The 22715-nt window shown below is 40.3% G+C and overlaps 1 protein-coding gene across 1 annotated transcript in view; it reads right to left on the bottom strand.

Annotated features, from left to right (window-relative positions):
• rexo1 (REX1, RNA exonuclease 1 homolog) overlaps positions 1 to 22104 on the bottom strand; it is a 33867-nt gene extending 11763 nt beyond the window's left edge. Inside the window, exons 1-9 of the mRNA XM_062028368.1 lie at positions 21771 to 22104; positions 11316 to 13108; positions 11134 to 11235; positions 9093 to 9306; positions 6031 to 6152; positions 5760 to 5897; positions 5491 to 5614; positions 5252 to 5377; positions 5047 to 5184 (exon numbers count right to left, since the gene is read on the bottom strand). Of these exons, the coding sequence (XP_061884352.1) occupies positions 5047 to 5184; positions 5252 to 5377; positions 5491 to 5614; positions 5760 to 5897; positions 6031 to 6152; positions 9093 to 9306; positions 11134 to 11235; positions 11316 to 13108; positions 21771 to 21945 (2932 nt within the window). The 5' untranslated portion in view covers positions 21946 to 22104. The remainder of the gene's footprint in view (positions 1 to 5046; positions 5185 to 5251; positions 5378 to 5490; positions 5615 to 5759; positions 5898 to 6030; positions 6153 to 9092; positions 9307 to 11133; positions 11236 to 11315; positions 13109 to 21770) is intronic.
• Between the last annotated feature and the right edge of the window lie 611 nt (positions 22105 to 22715).

The raw sequence follows: 22715 nt of genomic DNA, 5'->3' as shown, positions 1-22715 counted from the left end.
TGCTAGCTCCTAGCTCCTCTGCTAGCTCCTAGCTCCATAGAACACGCCAATACAATACAAACACCTGATCAACACACACAATCACTCAGCCCAAAAGACCGTTTACCTAACCCAAGGTTCATAAAGCTTATATATTTTTAAAAAGTTACGTACGTGACGCGCACATACGGTCAAGTTATCGAATGTTTAGCAGCCAAGGCTGCATACTCACGGTACCTGATATTCAGCTGGGAATGACTACAACAGTAAATAAACACAAGACATATATATACTCTATTAGCCACAACACAACCAGGCTTATATTTAATATGCCACAAATTAATCCTGCATAATAACACCTGCGTGTTTGTTATGCTAGCTCCTAGCTCCTCTGCTAGCTCCTAGCTCCATAGAACACGCCAATACAATTCAAACACCTGATCAACACACACAATCACTCAGCCCAAAAGACCGTTCACCTAACCCAAGGTTCATAAAGCTTATATATTTTTAAAAAGTTACGTACGTGACGCGCACGTACGGTACGGTACGTGTTATGCTAGCTCCTAGCTCCTCTGCTAGCTCCTAGCTCCATAGAACACGCCAATACAATTCAAACACATGATCAACACACACAATCACTCAGCCCAAAAGACCGTTCACCTAACCCAAGGTTCATAAAGCTTATATATTTTAAAAAAGTTACGTACATACGCAAAAAAAAGCCAAAGCTGCATACTCACAGTAGCACGTCTGCGTCTTTGTCATCCAAATCAAAGTAATCCTGGTAAGAGTCTGTGTTGTCCCAGTTCTCTACAGGCGTCTGTGTATCCAAATCAAAAGTCCTCCTGGTTAGAGTCTCTGTTATCCGAGTTCTTCCATCTTGACTGCATCTTTCGGGAATGTAAACAAAGAAGCGCCGGCTGTGTACTGTTGTGGCTGACTACGTTCGAAAAATACGTCCATTTCGCACCGACAACTTTCTTCTTTGCTTGCTTGGCTTCCTTCTCCATAATGCAATGAACATGATTGAAACAGATTCACGAACACAGATGTCCAGAATACTGTGGAATTATGAAATGAAAACAGAGCTTTTTCGTACCGGCTTCAATGTGGAAGGCATACCCGTGTTCGCCGGGCTACGTCACACGCATACGTCATCCTCAGAGGCGTTTCGAACCGGAAGTTTAGCGGCAAATTTAAAATGTCACTTTATAAGTTAACCCGGCCGTATTGGCATGTGTTATAATGTTAAGATTTCATCATTGATATATAAACTATCAGACTGCGTGGTCGGTAGTAGTGGGTTTCAGTAGGCCTTTAAGTCCGGCCCTCTCGGTGGTGCTTGCAGCACAACAATGGACCCTATGGTTAAGAAACGCTGCTTTAAAAAACAAGTTATGTTAAAAACGTATTGTACTCTTAAACCCATCTGGTACAAAGATTGATGTCTACACATCATTATTTTGGTTTTCTTTTTTTAATAAAATGGTGTCATACATCCATCCATTTTCTACCGCTTGTCCCGTTCAAGGTCGCTGGAGCCTATCTCAGCTGCATTCGGGCGGAAGGCGTTGTACACCCTGGACAAGTCGTCACCTCATCGCAGGGCCGACAAAGATAGACAGACAACATTCACACACTAGGGCCAACATGTTAAATGTATTTATTATAAAATTACATTTGATGCTAGTGGCGCCCCCTATGTATTGTGTTTAAAATGCCGCCATAAATGGAACATATCGTCAAAAAAGTCACAAATTTTTTTAATTGTATTTTTAACTGTTGGATTATGTGTTATTGTCGTCCTTTTTCTGTTGCTGCTACTGATGCCTTAATTTCCCCTTAGAGAAAAATGAAGTTTTCTGAATCTGAATCTAAAGATTATAAGACAAATGGTCATTAACGTCAAAATCCCACACGTGCCCCTGCAAAGCCGTTTGCTTGATAGCGTCCATGTTTTTCCTACCAATTTCACTCAAAAAGTGCTCGTCAGTCCCCTTGAAGGTAATTATCCAATTCTGCTTAGTTGCTTACTGAAATGTCACCCCCACACATTGAGGTTTAATAACAGCCCTACCATGTGGTATGTTGGTCATAAAGATAAGAGCGGTTGGGGGGTAGAAGAGTCACATGACTATGTCCATGCAGCCAGTGGCGCAATAGGTCGCTGTGCACTATATGTCGTATAGAGACACCAAAGCATGGGCAGGGAACTATTTTGAGTTGGCATTCTCTGATCACAAATAATCACGTCTGCCTCCCCTTCGCTCCTCACCGCACTTGTAATCGGAAAAAGAAAAGCTTTTCAAGGCAGTTTGGTTAGTTATGTCAGTGTATCAGGAGGATGCTTGTAAGAATTGAATTACTATTAAATCTCATGACAATGAAGAAAAGGTTTGACAAAATGTTATCAGTAGTGCACAAATTTATTCTTTAAGTTACTTTAAAGTAAGAATGTACATATTGTAGCTTAGGGTTGTCTTCAAATAGTCGGAGATTCGACTATCAGCCTTGCAGTCGAATCCTCTTGATATTAATAATCCCGCGCCCCCCCTAATACCTGTTGAGGGCAACGTATACAGCAGGTGTGTTGGAAGGACAAACTGATAGTGTTCATCATGTCTTCTATAAATATTAGAAAATATTATTGTGTGCAGACAAACAGTTTTTGGAGAGTAAGAAATAAATCTTAGTTTCAGATGGCACTTAAAGTTAAAGTACCAGTGATTGTCACACACACACTAGGTGTGGCGAAATTATTCTCTGCATTTGACCCATCACCCTTGATCAACCCCTGGGAGGTGAGGGGAGCAGTGAGCAGGAGCGGTGGCCACGCCCGGGAATAATTTTTTGTGATTTAACCCCCAATTCTAACCCTTGATGCTGAGTGCCAAGCAGGGAGGTAATGGGTCCCATTTTTATAGTCTTTGGTATGACTCGGCCGGGGTTTGAACTCACAACCTACCGATCTCAGGGCGGACACTCTAACCACTAGGCCACTGAGTAGGTAATCTTCAGACTTCCTCAGAGCGGTCGCTGCTTCCTGGTGACGTCATGTCTCTAAAATCAGTTGGCGTGTTTTGCCTCCGACGTCTCCTATAATATAAAATCTATTTGTGTGCTAGGAGGTGGGCAGCTTGATCCAAATATCGGTACTATCGATACAAAGGTGTGTATTGGTATCGGATCGATACTGCAGTGATGAGATCGATATTTTTGTTGTAGTTTCTCTCCTATAAGTTCAGCAATTCATTCAGATTTCTTCACAGAGTTTGTGTGAGCGCAGCATCTCTCTAAGTCCTTATACGCAGCGCTCCTCTCCACCTAGTCCGCTCACTCAGGTCCACCAGGCCCTTCTCCTTCTATCCCGCTGCCTGCCAGTCAGAGCAGAGACTGGTGAGATGGCGGAGAGGAAGAGGAGTGCTGTGTGGAGCTATATTACAGTGTCAGACAGAGAAACTGCTGGCTGTGACATATGCAGTGATGCTATACGATCCTGTGGTAACACTACAAACCTGTCCGAGCACTTGAAAGCTGTACACTCAAAAGTAAAATTCTGAGCTGCAAAACAAACGCAGGGAGGAGGAGAGTCGAGAGCTCCCCAAACTCAAACCAGACCCCTGGCACAGATGTCACTGACAAAGGCCTTTCAAATACCGCAACAATATCCAGGTAGTTCTAGAAGTGAAAGTTATTTCCAACATTGATTAATGTTGATTTCCAAAGAGTATTTTGTGGCCAGAGATCTAATTTAGCAGAAAGATTAAACCATCCATTTTCTACCGCTTGTCCCTTTTGGGGTCGCTGGAGCCTATCTAAGCTGCATTAGGGCGGAATGCGGGGTACGCTCTGGACAAGTCGCCACCTCATCGCAGGGCCAACACAGATAGACAGACAACATTCACACTCACATTCACACACTAGGGCCAATTTTAGTGTTGATTAAACCATTATCATATATTCAGTTATTTGAAATAAATCTTAATTGTGTTACTGGAACTCAAAAATAAATATATACATTTATTTTATTTTATTTATATTTCTCAGTCCTCCAGTTTTGTGTTCATGTTTGCAACTCTAGTTAATAAATATAATTTTCTTATTTTGCTTAAATATGTTTTATTATTACCATAATCAATAATGAATTAATTAAAGGCAAAAGTACAAAATCATTCAATGATCGGGCATTTTCAAGAAAAAGTATCGGTATCGGCAATATTGGCTGTAATTACTTGGTATCAAATCGATACCAAAATTTGCAGTATGGCCCACCTCTATTGTCTGCACACAAGAATATTTTACTAACAGAGTTGGAAGGATGTTTCTACATTGGGGACGTGATTGAGACTCATCGGGATGCGCAGTTATCAGACTTGAAGCTCGCCAGGCCATTGCGCGCCCCTCGCTGGTCGAATTCGAATTCCTAGTGAAACTCGCCGGAAATCAGAGACCGACCTCACAGGATTGTTTTGAGGTGAAAAAAGTCGCAAATGAGCTCTTTCTTTTGTTCATTTTAATGAAAGACTGTATTCTTTTTACACGTACCTTTAATTAACTTGAAAATATTCACGTTTAGGCACTAGATCACAACCATGTAACAATACTGACACCTAGTGACCAGTCATTATAAACTACAGTACTACATATCACCATCTGTAAATTTCTCTTAATAAAACGCCATAAATTTGACTAATATCGAAGATTGTCAAAATCGAATAAATCAGATTCAACTATGAAAATACTTAGTCGAAGACAGCTCTATTGTAGATACAAATGTGCAGTCTGACTCTGTTTTGGTGCAGACAGGTAGTGGCGAGCAGGGAGCACTTGTGATGTGTTTGCATACCCTTTAAAAAGTAGGTAGTTGCGTCCTTGCATGAATTGATTTACGTGGACCCCGACTTAAACAAGTTGAAAAACTTATTCGGGTGTTACCATTTAGTGGTCAATTGTACGGAATATGTACTGTACTGTACAATCTACTAATAAAAGTTTCAATCAATCAATGCATGCCCCTGTATGTAATGTAACTGAGGTGTGCTATGGGCTCATATATTTGCTTACGGTCAGTGACAGTCTTTTTCTCCGGGAGGTTATATATGACAGCTTTTCCAGCGCTGGAGTTCATTCGAGGATATCCATGCTCCTGCAGTTGCTCCTCGGTCATCAGGTATGCCTTCAGCTTCCTGTACAGTGCAGCCCCTTAAGTGAGGCAGATCAGCAAGTTAGGAATGGAGAATAAACATGAGGTAAATAGAAAATCCCTTACCACTTAGCTTTTCTTCTCGCTGTTTCCCCATCCTATTGACTGTGAAACTGGTCGTAGCTGCAAGGCGACCTCCGAGTACTTCCTCATGAGACTGTGCCTTCCTGGAAGAATGTCCGACTGCCTCCTCTGTAAAGCACAGAAAGCAATAGAAGCAGAAAATGTATGCATATATATCCCCGGCCCAATACAATATTACAATACATGTTAGATAAGTGTATTGCATGACTGTGCTGACGTACTGCTGACGAGTGAGGAGCATGGGCTGCTGTTGCTGCGGAGCTTTTTCAGCGTGTTGACAGCTACATTCAGATAGATGTTTTTGGTGTTACTGCGCTCATACACCACCTTCTCCTCATCAAGGGCCTGAAACGAGAAACAATTTCACACTTACGTTCTTAATTGACATAAATATGCACCATCATGATTTACGGCTTCCAAACAAATGGTTATATCAACACGCTATGACTAAACCAAGTAAGAAAGCCGTTCGGATGGAAGAGACTCATACCATCTGGAAGGCGACGCCCTCTGATGGGCAGAATTTGACACACTCGTCTATGAAAATGTTGAGGTAGCGCTGGCGAATGATGGTCGGCACTTTGCCCCCAAACTCAATGGGGATGACGGGACGCTTCATCGTAACACTCTGTAGGCGAGACCACGCGTACAATGAAACATTCATCAAGTTTCATTGATAATTTTTAACAAAGTTTGTCATAAAAATAATATTTCATCACTCATTAAGCACCTACTGAGTGAGTACATAAAAGGTTAACTACCTTCAAGGTGGGTGTGTGGGCGACTCTTTTTTGTGCAATGGTGGATGTGGTCTTTGACAGGATACCAGCGGTGGTTTGGGTCCTAACAAGCAGGCTGCCAGCTGGTTTAGCATCTGAAGAACCTACCCAGACAGACAGGAAATAGCTTTATAAAACACCTATCACATTCCTAAGTGTTTCCCATCTGTTATTTTTTGTGGCGACTCACTACAAATACATTTGAGCTGCCACGAATAGATTTGACGCTGCATTTGTGGGGTGCTAACATCATCAGGGTGCGCGAAGGCTTCAAGTGTCCTTTGAATCAGGCCAACAAATGATTCCCTCTCTCTCATTAGCAACAAGTCTACATGTCGAGTATCCTTCGCATGCTTTCATATCCCATGATCCTTTGCGCACCCAGCTCGGAAAAAGTATTTTCAACATGGCGGCGCTACGCATATTAGAAAGAGCGACTTGTAAATGTAAGTACAGCTTTATTTATTAATTTAAAATATCTAAAACCAGACATATAAGGTTAGGGTGACCGTAATGATATACATCTTTGTTTAAATACTAGACAACGTAATGTTGAGCGACCTCTGTGCGGTTTGCTCCTCTCTCTATCCCGAAAGAGGGTTTCATGCACAAAGCTAATTTTCTGCATTTGGCAGTAAAGCCTAACATTGTTTTCTTGAAATTTTTGAAATAGATACATAAATGGACTGCTATTTGTTTCTAGACGTTATGTACATTTTTATTTAATTGGAAAATGTACACTTTTATATGTTTAAATCACTGTTGTTAATGTGATTTTTGGTTTATGTCTTGTTTAGGAAAATTGAGGAAAAAATGGACTCACAAGACAATTTGACAACAGGGCAAAATAAATGGATATAATAACGTATATGCAGGTTTGGCTGATCATCTGAAATTATTTTCTTTGACTTGTATAAATTATTAAACAAAGTGCCAAAATAGGGGAATATATTCAGATGTTCATATTCCACTTAATATTTACAAGTACATATAAAAGTACAACCATTTGCAACAAAAGAAAATTTAATTCAACTGCTTTATTGTAGAGCTATGGGATAATTAAAAAATATTGTCTGGGGTTTTAAAGAAAATATATTTCTATTCCCAATTACTTTCGATAATGTATACAAATATCTGAGTAGTACTGTGTGATGTTACTGTATGGATTCCTACAAGAAAGACAAAGAAGATGTCTGTCTTTCTGGAACATCATCTGGATTGTCTCCAGCATGTTTCTGGGGGTACATATGTCCAACTACATCATTATCAAGTGAATTTGCAAAGCTGATGGCTGTATTACATTTTATTTCTAACAAACTAATAAAGCAATCATCATATACTATTTCTCCATGAACTACTTCATAACTATCAAATAGAAATGATAACTTTAAAATGATTTTCTTTGCTTCATAAAGAGAATCATGGTCACTTAAATTAAGAATAAAATGTAATAATACATAACGTGTAGATATCCCAACAACCTCTTACTGCTGAAATCTATAGCATATTTAAAGCACATTTTAAAAATAAAGTTGACCAGAGTGCTCTACAAATTTGGTTTGTTTACAATATGGACTAGTAATAAAGTACTTCACTATATTATGTTAAAAAATAATTCGCTCTGAGCTAGAGAAAAATCTGCTGACAGCAACAGACATACACACGAAAGATCTAAAACAACTTTAGCTTTATAATTTAATATTTTTCTAGGTCTATCCTTTCTCTCATTTTCGCTACAACATGACCGCTATATCGCAAGCCCGTGTGTGTGTGCAGAAAACATCGCACAGGGCGATGTGATGCGTCTAGTGCAGTAGCCTTGGAGTAGTAGTACCTGTAGTTAGTGCATGCTGCATGCCGCTTTTGCTTGCTATGCTGCATGCTGCTTCTGCCTGATACTCATTGCTTTCAGCTAGTGCCGCCGGCTAGCCCTCTGTCTCAGAGGGCGAAAAGAGGAGCCGAGTGCATAAGCCTCCTCAGCCGGTACATAGCCTCTCCATTGTCAAGACTCGTACATGCCTCCTCGTGGCCACACACGGTAACTGGAACCTCGCGGTTCCAGGCTAAGTTGTACGGGATCTCGGAGCAGCAGGGGGCCCCAGAGACGGGGCATGCAGGCCCACCGGTGTGTGGACATGCCCTGGTGCCCAGTCAACCCCTGTCCCAGCTATGGGTAAATAACCCCAGCTATGGGCGAATAGTGAAAACCGCCTCAACGGTGGACCAGGCGGAAGATGGCGGCAGCGGAATGCACCACAACGGCTGGGAAGGCGGATGAAGGCTGCAGCAAAGACGGGTCCCCAGTCGTCTTGGTCTCCATGCCACTGGACCCTGGCCCGCTCAATGCCAAGGACTGTGTGGTGGCTGACCGTGCACCAGTCTCCCCACATTAAAAGATTCCACGCACAGGCGTCCTCCATATAGGGAATCCACCCTACGACCCTACGGAGGACAGTCATACTCGTTTCGAGTGACCGCCGACGACGATCGCAAGCCCGAGGTTGTGAACATGTCACCCACGGAAGCGTAGCAAAAGCTAAACAGTCCCAATTCACATCGTTCCAGCCGCGGCTGGAGGACTCTCTCAGGGACCCAAACTCCCTCGACCACATGGGCTGGGTCCATGGAAGTATGCGGTCGCAGAATTGAGAGACAGCTACAGTTTTGTTTGATTTTAGTGCTATGACAATACACGTTTACTAGACGCTTGATTACATACAACTGCACAATCTAATATTTGATTTTTCAAAAACATGCCAAACACTATCAAATGAGGTATTAATTGCCCTTCTGACTAAATATTAGAAGCAGCCCTCAATATGATGCATGGCAGTTCTACATCACACCAACTACACATTGTTAAAAACACTTTTCTCATAATGGCAACCAAAACTGAGCATTATAACATTTACATTATTGTATCTCAGATTGTGCAGGTGTACAGATAAAACACTTAAGACGGTAGTTTCTTATCCCAGCTTGATCAAAAATGGATATAAAAGCTAATGACAGCAATCACAGTGAACACACAAGTTACGTCATACTTGTTTTAGAGGATATTGACAGTGGATTGGGACGGTGTGCGATCCTCTTCTTCGCTCCCGGAGAGCCAATGCTGAAAGAGCTCTGTGCGGCCGCTTTGATCGAAACAGAGAGCTGAGCGGCTTGTTGCTGCGCCATCTGCATGCGTTGATAACAGACCTCTTGAGCTGTGGTTCTCCTGCATGGCCGAACCACATTCTTTGAAGGTGCATCACTCTGACAAACAGGAAAACAAGTTTATTCAAAGCAAGCTCTCAGTACGTAGTGCACAAAACATGCATGGACGATGCAGTTGCACACAAAAGGCAACAGCAGCAGCAGTCAAACCAAAATTACCAAGCTAAAGTGATGAGTCTTGCCCTAATAGATTAGATATATTCTGCAGTATAGTTAATAAATACATTGGTATTGATTAGTAATAAATTATAACATTTATTTTTAAGTTATCTTTGGGCAACAATTCTGCATTAAACATATTTAACACATTTCTTGATTTAACATCCATAGTAAAAAAAAATAAAATCCATACATTTATTTATTTGTGGTGGCCCGCTACAGATCAATTTGGACTGCAACAAACAGATTTGCCGTTACTTGTTTTCCCTAGCTCTCAAACACAATATAATGGGACTGTCTTTGAATGGACCTAGTCGTTACAATTGCGTACAATCAATGACAGCATAACACTGCTTCCTAAGTCTCTGATGTACACATCAATCAGTCTAAGTTGACACTTTTTATCTGAATTGTTACCCAGCATCACTTATGTGTGTCACTAAGGTAGCCACAGCCTGTATAAATGTGCAGCAGCGCACATTTCCACGTCAACGTCAGTTTTGATACACCTTAACTGTGCCGTGAAAAAGGGCGTAGTGCAGGTTTTTGTGCGTCCGCAAGCTTGATACATGAGGGCCCTGGTCTACAAGAGAATAAGAAGAAGTAGCAGGAGGGATCAGTGTTGCCAAATAAGTGAGTTTGTCGCCATATTTAGAATTCAGATCCATCTAGAATAGATCCCCTTTTTCAAAAAGGCTGTAAGGGACAAATCTAGAAATTTTTTGTGGTCACATTGGACATATTAAGTAACACATCACAATTATGGCTGCCCTGAGAGGCCTTGTGTTTACATGCTCTAACATGAAAGCATGTAGCACGCTTCTTAACTAGTGGGAGCTGCTCTCCCATAACCTTTTACAAAATGTAATACACATGCGTCATAGCCAATTATTTAAATTAGGTAATGTCCTACTTACATGTTATGAGGGAGCCTTAAAGTACTATTGATACATTAAAGGGGGCCTATGATGCATTATGTCTTTTCGGACTTATAAATGTTGTCACAATGTTGGATACTCGTGTTAAACAATGCCAAAGTGTCACATCATAAGGTTCATGCACTTTGGCGTAAGCTTGCACATAGATTTGGATGCCTCTGTTTTGCAGGGTTTCACAGACTAGCAGTCACAGTGAGGTGAAAGCCCTTATTTGCCGCTTCAGGCTATGACAAAACACAAAAAAGTACAAATGTAGGATAAAATATTATTTTTTTTAGATAATTTTGGTTCGGCATGTGACTAATAACACTGACATGTGACATGCAGTGACATATATGCTGCTAAAATGAGCTTTTTTCGTTGTGACCGGGTGATAATGTTTATTAACTTTGTTTTCGACCATGTGTGGGGAAAAAAATAGCGCTGACGACTTCAAGATATATATCTAAACAATGTACATTTTCAAAATATATGATATTACTGGAGAGGGTGGGGCCTGGTTTAATTTGCAATCTGGGAACTCCTTCAGAATCGGACATCTTGCAGACAGACTCAAAAAATGTGTTATAAAAGTGACTGTGGAGCAAAATGTACGCAAAATTTACACCAAAGAATATCCAATACGTATTATCTGGACCACAATTAAGTTTTTTAAGTGAAGATTAAAACCACCATATTCCCTTTAATCATTGAAAAATCACCCAATAATTGGTTAGACTGAATAAGATGTGACGGTAAAAGAGATTAAGACCTTGATTTGTCAACTTACAGTTCCTTTGGCAGCAAAGTGTGAGATTCTCTTCTTCTGACCAGGAAGGAGGGTGGTTAAAGTGTTGTCAGTGTTTTTCTCCTCCTCGAAATCTCTAGAGGGCTGAGAACGCACAAGAAAAACATGTGACACCAAAACAAGACTAAATGGAGGGACAAACATAACAGAACACGGACGAGTACCTGCTTAGTTTGCCTCCCTTTATCTTCCTTCTTCACGTCCTGGGATTCATTGAATATGCGTAAACACTCCTCCATGGGATCTGTGTCAAAGTCCAAATCATCCTGGAAGATTGACAAGTCAATTTCGCTAAAGGCGTCTTTATCTGCCCCACCCGCCTCTGTGCCTCCATCGGCCTCATCCTCAGAGGAAGACGGCGTCAGCTCTGATGCCTTCCTTTTATTCAGTCGCCCCCGCTTCAAAGCATTAGCGCATTTCCTCACAAGCGTTTCCTCTGGCTCTTCGTAGCCGCCGTCCGTCTCCATTGGTTCAGCCTCCTCGGCGCTCTCATCCCCGAAAAGATCGGCGTGGCTGAGACTCACACTTCTCCGTTTCTCCGGCAGCCTTTTCCCGTTTTTGAGGCTTACGATACGTTTGATTTTTTCTTTGCTGCCGGCAGAACTACTTTTACTCTTAGCACTTGAAGAACTACCTTTGACTTTCTTTCCATCCTTGTCTCTTTTGTTACCGTCCAGTTTACCGTTTTTGTGTTGCCACTCCTTCTGCTTGCCCTTATCTAATGTCTTGGACTTCCCGCTTTCCCCTGCACGGTTTTCCGTGTCTTTATCTCGTTTGCTTGAGTTGATTTTGACTTTTTCCGTAAATGTCACCTTTACATCGCCTTTTTTGTGCTCCCTATTAACTTTGTCGGCTGTCTTAACCTTAACCGTATTCTTTCTATCGTCAGTCTTACCATGACTTTTATTCTCCTTTTTGGTAGAGGCCTGACGAGAGTTATTTAATGACTCCTTGTTCTTGTTGGTACTCTTACTGCTAAGAGAGGATTGGCCCACTTTTTCTTTCTTGGACTTGTCACTCTTTACGTGACTACTTTGACTGATCATGTTCTTTTTATTTGGGCTAATCTTTTTTTGGATCTGCTCCAGCATGACTAAGTCCTCTACGAAGTCCCCTTTATTTCTCTGCCCCAGTGCTTTTAGGGCACCTTTAGTCCTCTCTTCCCCGACATTGTCTCCCGTCAGCAATAAACTCCTGCCTTTCCTCTGCTGGAGACTACTAAGCGAAGTGGGTCTGTATTCCGTTCCAGAGCTCTCCTCCTCAGAGTCCGAGATTGTGTACTTGTTTGTATCCACAGTTTGCTGCTGTGCTTTTTTCACACACGGGACAAAAGCGTCAGCTGACGCTTTGAGTTTCTGCGTCTTTTTGCCCTCCATCGCAATGTCCCGTTTGCTGTTATCCCTCTTGTTTTTTGCCGCAATCCCTGCGGCATAGTTGGAGAGCGGGTCATACTCCATGTCTGTAGAGGGCCTCGAAGTGTCCACCGTGTATTTACATGTCGAGGAGTATGTCCTAGAATACTTTGGACTTGGGGGAGGAGAGGGGATTTTCTGTGTGTGTGCTCGAGATGGATTCTTTTTTAAAGACGTAGGCACGTACTCCATGGAGTTGCTATTGCTTCTCCGACTGTCCGAATCCAGCGTGTACTTGCTGCAACCAGGATTGGGGTTATACCCTCCGGATGTCATCTGGTAACAACCGGGATCGTACGCCAAGTGTGTGCCGGCTGCCGAAGCTTGACCTTTGACGACATCAGAGGAAGACACACTTTTTCCGCTGGCATTATACGGTTCGTCCCCAATCCTTGACAGCTTCCTCTTCTCCCTCTCCACCTCATTGCGAACCTCCTCGATAGCCTTGTTGACCAGCTCCAGTTCGCCGCTGAGGTCTCCCGAGGGTGATGGCGACTCATTCTGCTGCCTCTCAACTTCGGGTTTGAACGGGTCATAGCCTTGTTCTGTGGGAATGCAACATATTTTAGGAATCAAATTGTGGGTTGTATGATTCTGCGAAATAAATTGTAAATCATGATTTTCCTGATCGCCACTCTCTGGGATGATTCTTTTGGCACACATACATAGACTGTTGCAGGCCACTATAATCACACTCCTCATTGTCTTGTTCGGCTTTAAAACATTCAACACTTAACACATTTAGTATATCAGTATGTGGAATTAAGTGATGGAATGGATTAAAAGCAAATAAATCAAAAAAGGTATCAATATGTTCCAGTTTAAGGAACGGTTACAACTCAAATTGTTTACAAAGTACAAGGAATAAGAATCTTGATAAACATCTTGATCCCTATTGAAAAATGCAACCATCATCTTATCATAACTCATTAAGTAAATCAAAATATATAAACAACTATTTATTCACTTTTTTGATTATTTATTTATTAATTTAATATGTTTGTGTTACATTTTGATTCCAGAAAGTGAAACATGTTAGACATTGCTATGAAATGGAAAAGGAGTAGGATTAAGCCCTGCTTCTCCCTGCTCCTTTTCGGACATGCTGTAATGAAAGACTGGAAATTTGTGATGTACCATATTGTGACTATATGCATGTTACAAATAAGCTAAAACCCTCACCAAAAAACTTCAGATTGTCTTTTTGTTGTTCTCTAGGGGAGATCCTGGAAGGACAGTTGACTGAGGCCTTTTTTAAAAGGGGTCATATTATGATTTTTTTTTTTTTTTTACCTACAATTAAAACACGTCCCTGTGGTCTACATAACATGTAATATGGATTCTTTTGTCAAAATGTTGCCTATATTTTGTTTTACAGACCATCTTCAAGCCGCTTTCTGACCGTCCATCAGGATGCGCAATTTTGTGGGCGGTGTAATTTACATGCCGAAGCCCTCCCCCAGACCAAGCCCCCTTCGACTGAGTCTCCACCTCGCCAGCCCATCTATCCATCCATTTTTTATCGCTTGTCCCTCTCGGGGTCGCGGCCATGTTGTAGTTTTTAGCGCTTCCAAATCGAGTCTACTGACAGATGCAAATTAGAACTATGAACTACTTTTTATTAGAAATGCCAACAGCAGAGGATTTTAGTATGCATGTGCATAATATGAGCCTTGGACGTATTAGTTATTTAAATAAATAAATAAATGATAAATGGGTTATACTTGTATAGCGCTTTTCTACCTTCTAGGTACTCAAAGCGCTTTGACAGTATTTCCACATTCACCCATTCACACACACATTCACACACTGATGGCGGGAGCTGCCATGCAAAGCGCTAACCAGCAGCCATCAGGAGCAAGGGTGAAGTGTCTTGCCCAAGGACACAACGGACATGACTAGGATGGTAGAAGGTGGGGATTGAACCCCAGTAACCAGCAACCCTCTGATTGCTGGAACGGCCACTCTACCAACTTCGCTTTAGATTTTTAGTAGAGAAGAACCGATAAATGCGTTAAAATGTAATATCGGAAATTATCGGTATCGTTTTTTTTAAATTATCGGTACTGTTTTATTTTTTATTCAATCAACATAAAAAACCCAAGATACACTTACAATTAGTGCACCAACCCAAAAAACCTTCCTCCCCCATTTACACTCATTCACACAATAGAGTTGTTTCTTTCTGTTATTAATATTCTGGTTCCTACATTATATGTCAATATATATCAATACAGTCTGCAAGGGATACAATCCGTAAGCACACATGATTGTGCGTGCTGCTGGTCCACTAATAGTACTAACCTTTAGTTAATTTTACTAATTTTCATTAATTACTATTTTCAATGTAACCGTTTTTATATTGTTTTACTTTCTTTTTTATTCAATAATTTTTTTTAAATTTATTTATCTTATTTTATTTTATAATTTTTTTTAAAAGTACCTTATCTTCACCATACCTGGTTGTCCAAATTAGGCATAATAATGTGTTAATTCCACGACATGTATATATCGGTTGATATTGGTATCGGTTGATATCGGTATCTGTAATTAAAGAGTTGGACAATATCGGAATATCGGATATCGGCAAAAAGCCATTATCGGACATCCCTAATTTTCAGTTAATCGTTAATATTTATTGTTTATATTGTACAAAGAGGGCACAACCTACCAAGTCAAATTCATTGTGTGTTAAACATACCGGGCCAATAAAGCTGATTCTGATGTATGAGTCAATATGCTCCACAACAATCGAATACAGAAAAAGAAGGAACTTATCGACTACAACTAAATAAAAATGTCGGACTCGAGCAAAGCTCATCGGTAAACCTCTACCATATCTGATGACTTAAGGCAAAATACGTCACTAAAGTTTCAAATTACGGCCTGTTTGGAAGAAGGCAAGATTGTTTTATAAATATCTCCGGTTTGATTTCAAACTTTCGAGACTTATGTTATGTTATGTTATTTTCATGTATTTTGCGCCCCCCAACCAACTGTTACATCAGCCCGGGGCGCAGCCCGAGTGGAGAAACAAACAAACAAAAAAACAAAAACAAAAAAAATGGCGATTACAAATACACAAAAATAGGTACAAACAGGTAATCAATCAATCAATCAATCAATCAATCAATGTTTATTTATATAGCCCTAAATCACAAGTGTCTCAAAGGGCTGTACAAGCCACAACGACATCCTCGGTACAGAGCCCACATACGGGCAAGGAAAACTCACCCCAGTGGGACGTCAATGTGAATGACTATGAGAAACCTTGGAGAGGACCGCATATGTGGGTAACAATAAGCAATACACACAGGATTGTCTGGAGCAGAGGACGCATGTCTGCTTTGTGGACGTGTTTTAGTATATTCGAGATGTACACGACGGTGTGGCTCGGTTTGTAGAGCAGCCGTGCCAGCAACTTTAGGGTTCCTGGTTTGATCCCCTTGCTCCTGATGGGTCATGATTAGGGCCTTGCATGGCAGATTCCACCATCAGTGTGTAAATGTGTGTGTGAATGGGTGAATGTGGAAATAGTGTCAAAGCGCTTTGAAGGTATAACCCATTTACCATTTACACGCGGACAGCAAATTTAAAAATGTGCAATATGCAAATATCAAGAGGACAGTGGCGGCTTTTAAGAAGAGAAAATGCAGTTGGAGCAGCAGCGTGAAGCCAGTGGGAGGTCAGGGCAGGCTCACTGCAGCTCTTTCGCTGTTCGTCACGTACGTCTCCAAAAACACCAGAAAAAGATGTTGCATTTGTTATTAGTCGTTCTTAATAAATAAAAAGTCACTAAGAGGACTGGAGAAGTCTCTCGAAACTTGAAAAAATCCAAAGTACATTGTACAATAAGCAGCAACAATTGAAAAATGCAGCAAAATTATATAAAATAAGATAAAATATATGCTAATACTAATAACACAGAATTGTTTTTGAATGTATTTCTAACATGTTTGTTTGCCTTTTTAAAGAAAAATATATGCATCAACGCAGATTATGCAAATGATCTGATGTCGTATTGGTTACACCCCCACTGCCATAGGTATGTTGGCAAGCTGAGGGAAACCCTGGGAGGTCCCAGAAGGACAGTTGATGAAGGACTTTCTTAACAGAAGTGAATAGCATGACTACTCTGTTTTTAACAAGAGAACAAAATGAGTGATTAAGTACAATGACATTGTCGTACATTTGAGTCATTTCGAAATGAAATTGCATGTTGGTTCAAGAGTGCATAACAGGCTATTCATAGCGTGCATCAAGGTTATAAGGAAAATGTTAATTGTAGAATGGAATGCCACTGTGTCAGCACAGATTCTAAAATATGATTAGCACTTGTCCTGGATCTTCATCGTCACACCTTGTACAGTACAGTACAGTACAGTACACAATAGAATGCCTCTGCCGTTTGAACATTGTAGAACATTGTACAACACAAATTTCAAAAAGCCTATGTCAAGGTTTGTAATACACAACTTTGCATGGTGAGCAAAATGCAACAAATGTATTTACATACGATGGGCTCAGCTCATTTGGTTGACCTGACATGGCCTTTTCAAAACAACAGCTGTGACACACGTCATGTATGACAGCAACTGTACTCACAAAAAGTTAGGGATGTTCGGCTTTCGGGTGAAATTTAAAGGGCAATTGCCCTTTTTTGTGGAATTTTGAATATCATTCACAATCTCTATGTAAGACAAGAACACGCGTTTTTCTTTTTTTATGCATTCCAATTTGTAAACTATGGCAAGTACAAAGTGGCTAACAATGCAGCTAATGGGAGTACTCTAATTCACCCATGAAGACCTCTAAAAAACATCCCAAAACCGCCAACAATATTCCATTTACCAAGTATTTGCGATATTGTTATCATAAGCACTAACCCAGAAACTATTTTTAGCGGCGCCAAGATCCCAGAGCTGTAACTAACTCATGCAGCTATAGTATTGATGTACTGAGCTGCTGCTGCATCGCCACTGTCTTGGTAATAGCTAAATCTAGCACGAAAGACACGAAGACGCTCGTTTGTGCCCACCTTTTTTTTTTTTTTATTTTACCTTCGTGAGGATTATGATGAATTCTTCATCTAAATGGTACGATATGATCATCCCATCAGTCGGCATCCCAGTGAGTGCTCACATTGTACAGAAAGGGATTGTTTTATTATTTTTGTAGTTTGTATTGTTTAGCAATAATGCTACATTATGCTTAATGTTTCACTGAAGCTGTATATGTTTAACACACAGCTTTTAAAAATTGTAGCTCGTCCTCTGTATATTCAGGCTCAAAAATATAAGGTTCTGAATCATCATTTATTCCAAAGTAGTAGTTGTTGTCTCTCATGAAGACTGCAATACTTAGTAGTAGTCGTTGAAGTAAATAGCAAACATCTGTGGAATGGATGCATCTGTGAAATTAATATGCCGCCGTATGCTTAAACTAACCGAAGTACGTAAATATTACATGTTATTATCAATGTGCCTGTGACTACATTACATACAGTCGTGGTCAAAAGTTTACATACACTTGTAAAGAACATAATGTCATGGCTGCTTTGAGTTTCTAATAATTTCTAGAACTCTTTTTTTTTTTTTGATAGAGTGATTGGAGCACATACTTGTTTGTCACAAAAACATTCATGAAGTTTGGTTCTTTTATGAATTTATTATGAGTCTACTGAAAATGTGACCAAATCTGCTGGGTCAAAAGTATACATACAGCAATGTTAATATTTGGTTACATGTCCCTTGGCAAGTTCCACAGCAATAAGGCGCTTTTGGTAGCCATCCACAAGCTTCTGGCAAACTTCTGGTTGAATTTTTGACCACTCCTCTTGACAAAATTGGTGCAGTTCAGCTAAATTTGTTGGGTTTTCTGACATGGACTTGTTTCTTCAGCATTGTCCACACGTTTAAGTCAGGACTTTGGGAAGGCCATTCTAAAACCTTAATTGTAGCCTGATTTAGCCATTCCTTTACCACTTTTGACATGCGTTTGGGGTCATTGTCCTGTGGGAACACCCAACTGCGCCCAAGACCCAACCTCCGGGCTGATGATTGTAGGTTGTCCTGAAGAATTTGGAGGTAATCCTCCTTTTTCATTGTCCCATTTACTCTCTGTAAAGCACCAGTTCCATTGGCAGCAAAACAGGCCCAGAGCATAATACTACCACCACCATGCTTGACGGTAGGTATGGTGTTCCTGGGATTAAAGGTCTCACCCTTTCTCCTCCAAACATATTGCTGGGTATTGTGGCCAAAGAGCTAAATTTTAGTTTCATATGACCACATAACTTTCCTCCAGAAGGTCTTATCGTTGTCCATGTGATGTCAGATATATATACTTACAGCATGTATATAGAATGTAGATGGAGGTTTATGGATGTTTTTAGAGCGTTTTATAGGCGGAATAGAGCGAATTCTATTACCTCCATTACCTCCATTGTTAGCTAATTATGAGTTAGAATGCATAAAAAACATGTGTGCAAGTCTCCCATAAGGATTGTGAATGATAGGCAAGATCCCCAGAAAAAAGTGCAGTTCCCCTTCAAGGATGAAAACCTAAACACCCTGTTTCAATCAATCAATCAATCAATCAATGTTTATTTATATAGCCCTAAATCACAAGTGTCTCAAAGGGCTGTTTGATGCCTAGCATGTTGGACACTTGTTAGCCGTCATGTCAAAATGTAAACAGCATGATGATGAAAATAAATACCATTTAAGTCACATATAAAAGTGGTCCCCAACCACCGGTCCGTGACGCATTATGTACCGGGCCGCACAGAGACATTAAATCATTTATAACCGACCGCATTTTCTCCTACTTAACTTTGGCCAGTCCCACCAGACAAACCAATAAGGTTGTTCATAGATGTATTATAAAACTCCTAATAGGAAGTCGCCGTTTGCTATATTTGTTACATCTTTGTCACATGGGACAATGCACATTAATAAACATATAAAGTGTAAAGGTGCCAAATTGTAGCCAAAAGCTAGGTTCCATCTAGCTCGGTTGATGACCTAAGATCAGGGTAGATCAGGAACAAAGTGACCATAGGAGTTAATGTGCATAAGGCAGATGGAGAAGTGCTAATTTGTTGCATATAATAATTGTGCTGAAGGAAAAAGATACACATCTCTTTTGGCCTAGTAAGTTAAAGTGCTGCTATTATTGCCCATAGTCCTATTACATAAGTAGTTAGCAATAACGGATGTATTTACGCATGGACAATAGGACCAAAAAAGATAACATTAGTGTATCTACATATGACATATTGCACAAAATATGAATACATAACTTTTAGAATGGAAATAGTAACCCACATAAATCTATTAGAACTAATGTCAAGTATTTCTAACTTTCTTATATATCCATGCTCTTGTCCATGGATGTGATGCATCACCTATAACCCATCAGATACTAAAGCCAATCAATCAATGTCCTTTATTTAACCGGGTAAAGACTCAATGAGATTAAAATCTCTTTTTCAAGCGCAACCTGACAAAGATGGCAGCACAAACAAAGTTACAATAATAATTACAACAAGACAATACAACAGAACAACAGCAGTCAAACCACAACAGGTCAAAAATAATTTAAAATGATTAAGTAATAGTTTAATTTAAAAGCAAGTACCTTTCCCAAGAGAAATGGACAGTTTGCCTTTACATACAAAGTACAGTGGTGGACAAGAGTTCCACAACCAGTAATAAAACATAAGGAACAGTGATACACAGTGTCTAGTTTTTTCAATAAGTGCCAGGTGCATTCATAAAAAGCAAGTCTCCATAATCAGGTAAAGGAATAAAGATGGATGAGATCAGCTGTTTCCTAAATTTTAGGGAAAAACAAGACTTATTTCTAAAAAAGAAACCCAATTTAATTTTAAGCTTAGACACAAGCTTTTCTATGTGTACTTTAAAAGACAATCGCTCATCAATAATAATTCCTAAGTATTTATATGTTGTGACAAACTCAAGCTCGACCCCATGAGTAGTCAATATTTTAGGGATGTTCAATGGCAGCCATTTGCCATTTGAGAATAACGTCACCTTAGATTTGTCTGCATTTAGCACTAGCCTAAATTGGGTCAGCTGGGACTGAACAACATCAAAAGCAGACTGCAAGAGTTCAAGGGTTTGCACTGCAGAGGGCGATGAACAATATATGACCGCATCATCTGCATAGAAGTGGAACGCAGCAGCTGATATTTTATCACAAAGATTGTTCATGTAAATGGAGAACAACAGAGGTCCTAATATTGAACCCTGTGGTATGCCCTTTAACAAAGGGAGGAAAGATGAATAGAATAGAATATATCTTTATTGTCATTGTACAACGAAATTGCAAGCTAAACTAATTTAGTGCAAATTCATAACACCTAAAAACATAAGAACATAGATAAGTAGATAAAAATACATAAAATACATAAAAATACCAAGCACACAGCTCACATGCACAGTCATTATTGTCGTCTTGTGTTCAGCGACACTATTGCTCTCGGGTAAAAAGTGTTCTTAAGTCTGTTTGTCCGGCATTTTATTGTCCTGTATCTCCTGCCCGAGGGCAGCAGTTCAAAAAGTTTATGTCCAGGGTGAGACCCAGCAAATTGGACACATTGTGTTCTATCAGAAAGGTAATTAGAAAACCAGTTAACAGCATACCCAGATACGCCAATCCTGTGCAATCTATCTGCTAAAATCGTATGGTTGACCGTGTCAAACGCCTTTGACAGGTCAATAAATAGAGCTGCACAATATTTTTTGGAGTCCAATGCTCCTATAATGTCATTCACAACTTTAATGGCAGCGGTTATTGTGCTGTGACGTTTGAACTCAGGACTACCCAGGACCTTCGTATTGTGAGGCACATGCACTAACCCCTGTTCCACCGTGCTGCCCTGTGGAAAGAATGTCTACATTAAACCGGTCCCTATAACACACATGTTGGAACTTAGACTTCTCCAGCTCCTGAGTAGAAAACGGCAAGTTGTGCAAAAACGTACTGAATATTAAATAGACGCGTTAACGCCATTGATATTTTGAAATAAAGATTACATAAGCCTTTCAAAGCTTTATGGTTTCGTCAGCTGCATTCCATTTACATCTTCAAAGCCGAACTCGTAACGCTTGCCCACCAATATTTGGGCAGCAAGCACATCTCAATGGTTATTTACACTTTGAAGTCCTAAGAGGGAGTCACCTTTTTGGGCCGTATGGAGCTTTTGACTGTCGAGCGCTCCTACGTAGGAGCTCCGTCTCTGCTGGCTGTGCCTGAAGTGACAGTAAGGTCTGTTGCACCCACTGTCTTTGCCCTCAGCAGGTTCCGTGTAAAACGGACAGTCAAGCCCACGGAAGAAGCCGGTTGTTCTCAGCATTATCTCCTGATATTCCCTCTCATACCCACGCCAATCTTCTCGGGCCGTTTCCGCATATAAACCGGAGCTAGACCGATGCTTGAATGAGTGCTAGAACAATAACAACGTCTCTACGGCGCCATGTTGGATCGGTGGCGAAAAGGAAATCTCGCCTTAAACTCTCGCGTGTTTTGCATGACGTCATTGAAAGCCGCCATCACGTGCACACGGGCTGACGGGAAATAATGGAATATACAAAACTTCCGCGTAGAAGTTCATGGTGCGTTCAATGGCCGTAACATGTAGACTTAAAACTAAACGTATCCTGTAAATTTAAAACCTAAAATTATACGTAATCTGAAACATATATTTCTAAATAGGTCAAAATACCCATGTTAAATATACAATTATCTTCACTGTTGCTTAAGTATTTAAAACTGTCATCATGAGGCGTTCAAGAAACAATCTATAAATATTAGATCTAAGCACTAGCTAATTCAATAATTGACACTTGTTTTAGAAGTTTTATTTCACAGGAGCCAGACTGGTTGGCGTTGAAAGTCCTCTGATCAATAACCCTGTAAGAGATAGCACACATTTTAATACAATAGTCGACGTTCCAAATGTTTATAGAAAACCAAAAACTACACTGTTTCATGCCTTAAACGTCCAGCTCACCTCATCTGCTTGTAAACAGACTTGATTGGTTATAAATTCGAAATGAATGCATAGTTCAATTCTTTAGTTGGGGGGAGCATAAAGTAGACAAGTCGTCTAATTTTGATACTGGA

Source organism: Entelurus aequoreus, linkage group LG19 (assembly GCF_033978785.1).
Source record: "Entelurus aequoreus isolate RoL-2023_Sb linkage group LG19, RoL_Eaeq_v1.1, whole genome shotgun sequence".
Classification (NCBI taxonomy): Eukaryota; Metazoa; Chordata; class Actinopteri; order Syngnathiformes; family Syngnathidae; genus Entelurus; species Entelurus aequoreus.
This window is presented reverse-complemented; position numbering and strand designations above follow the sequence as displayed.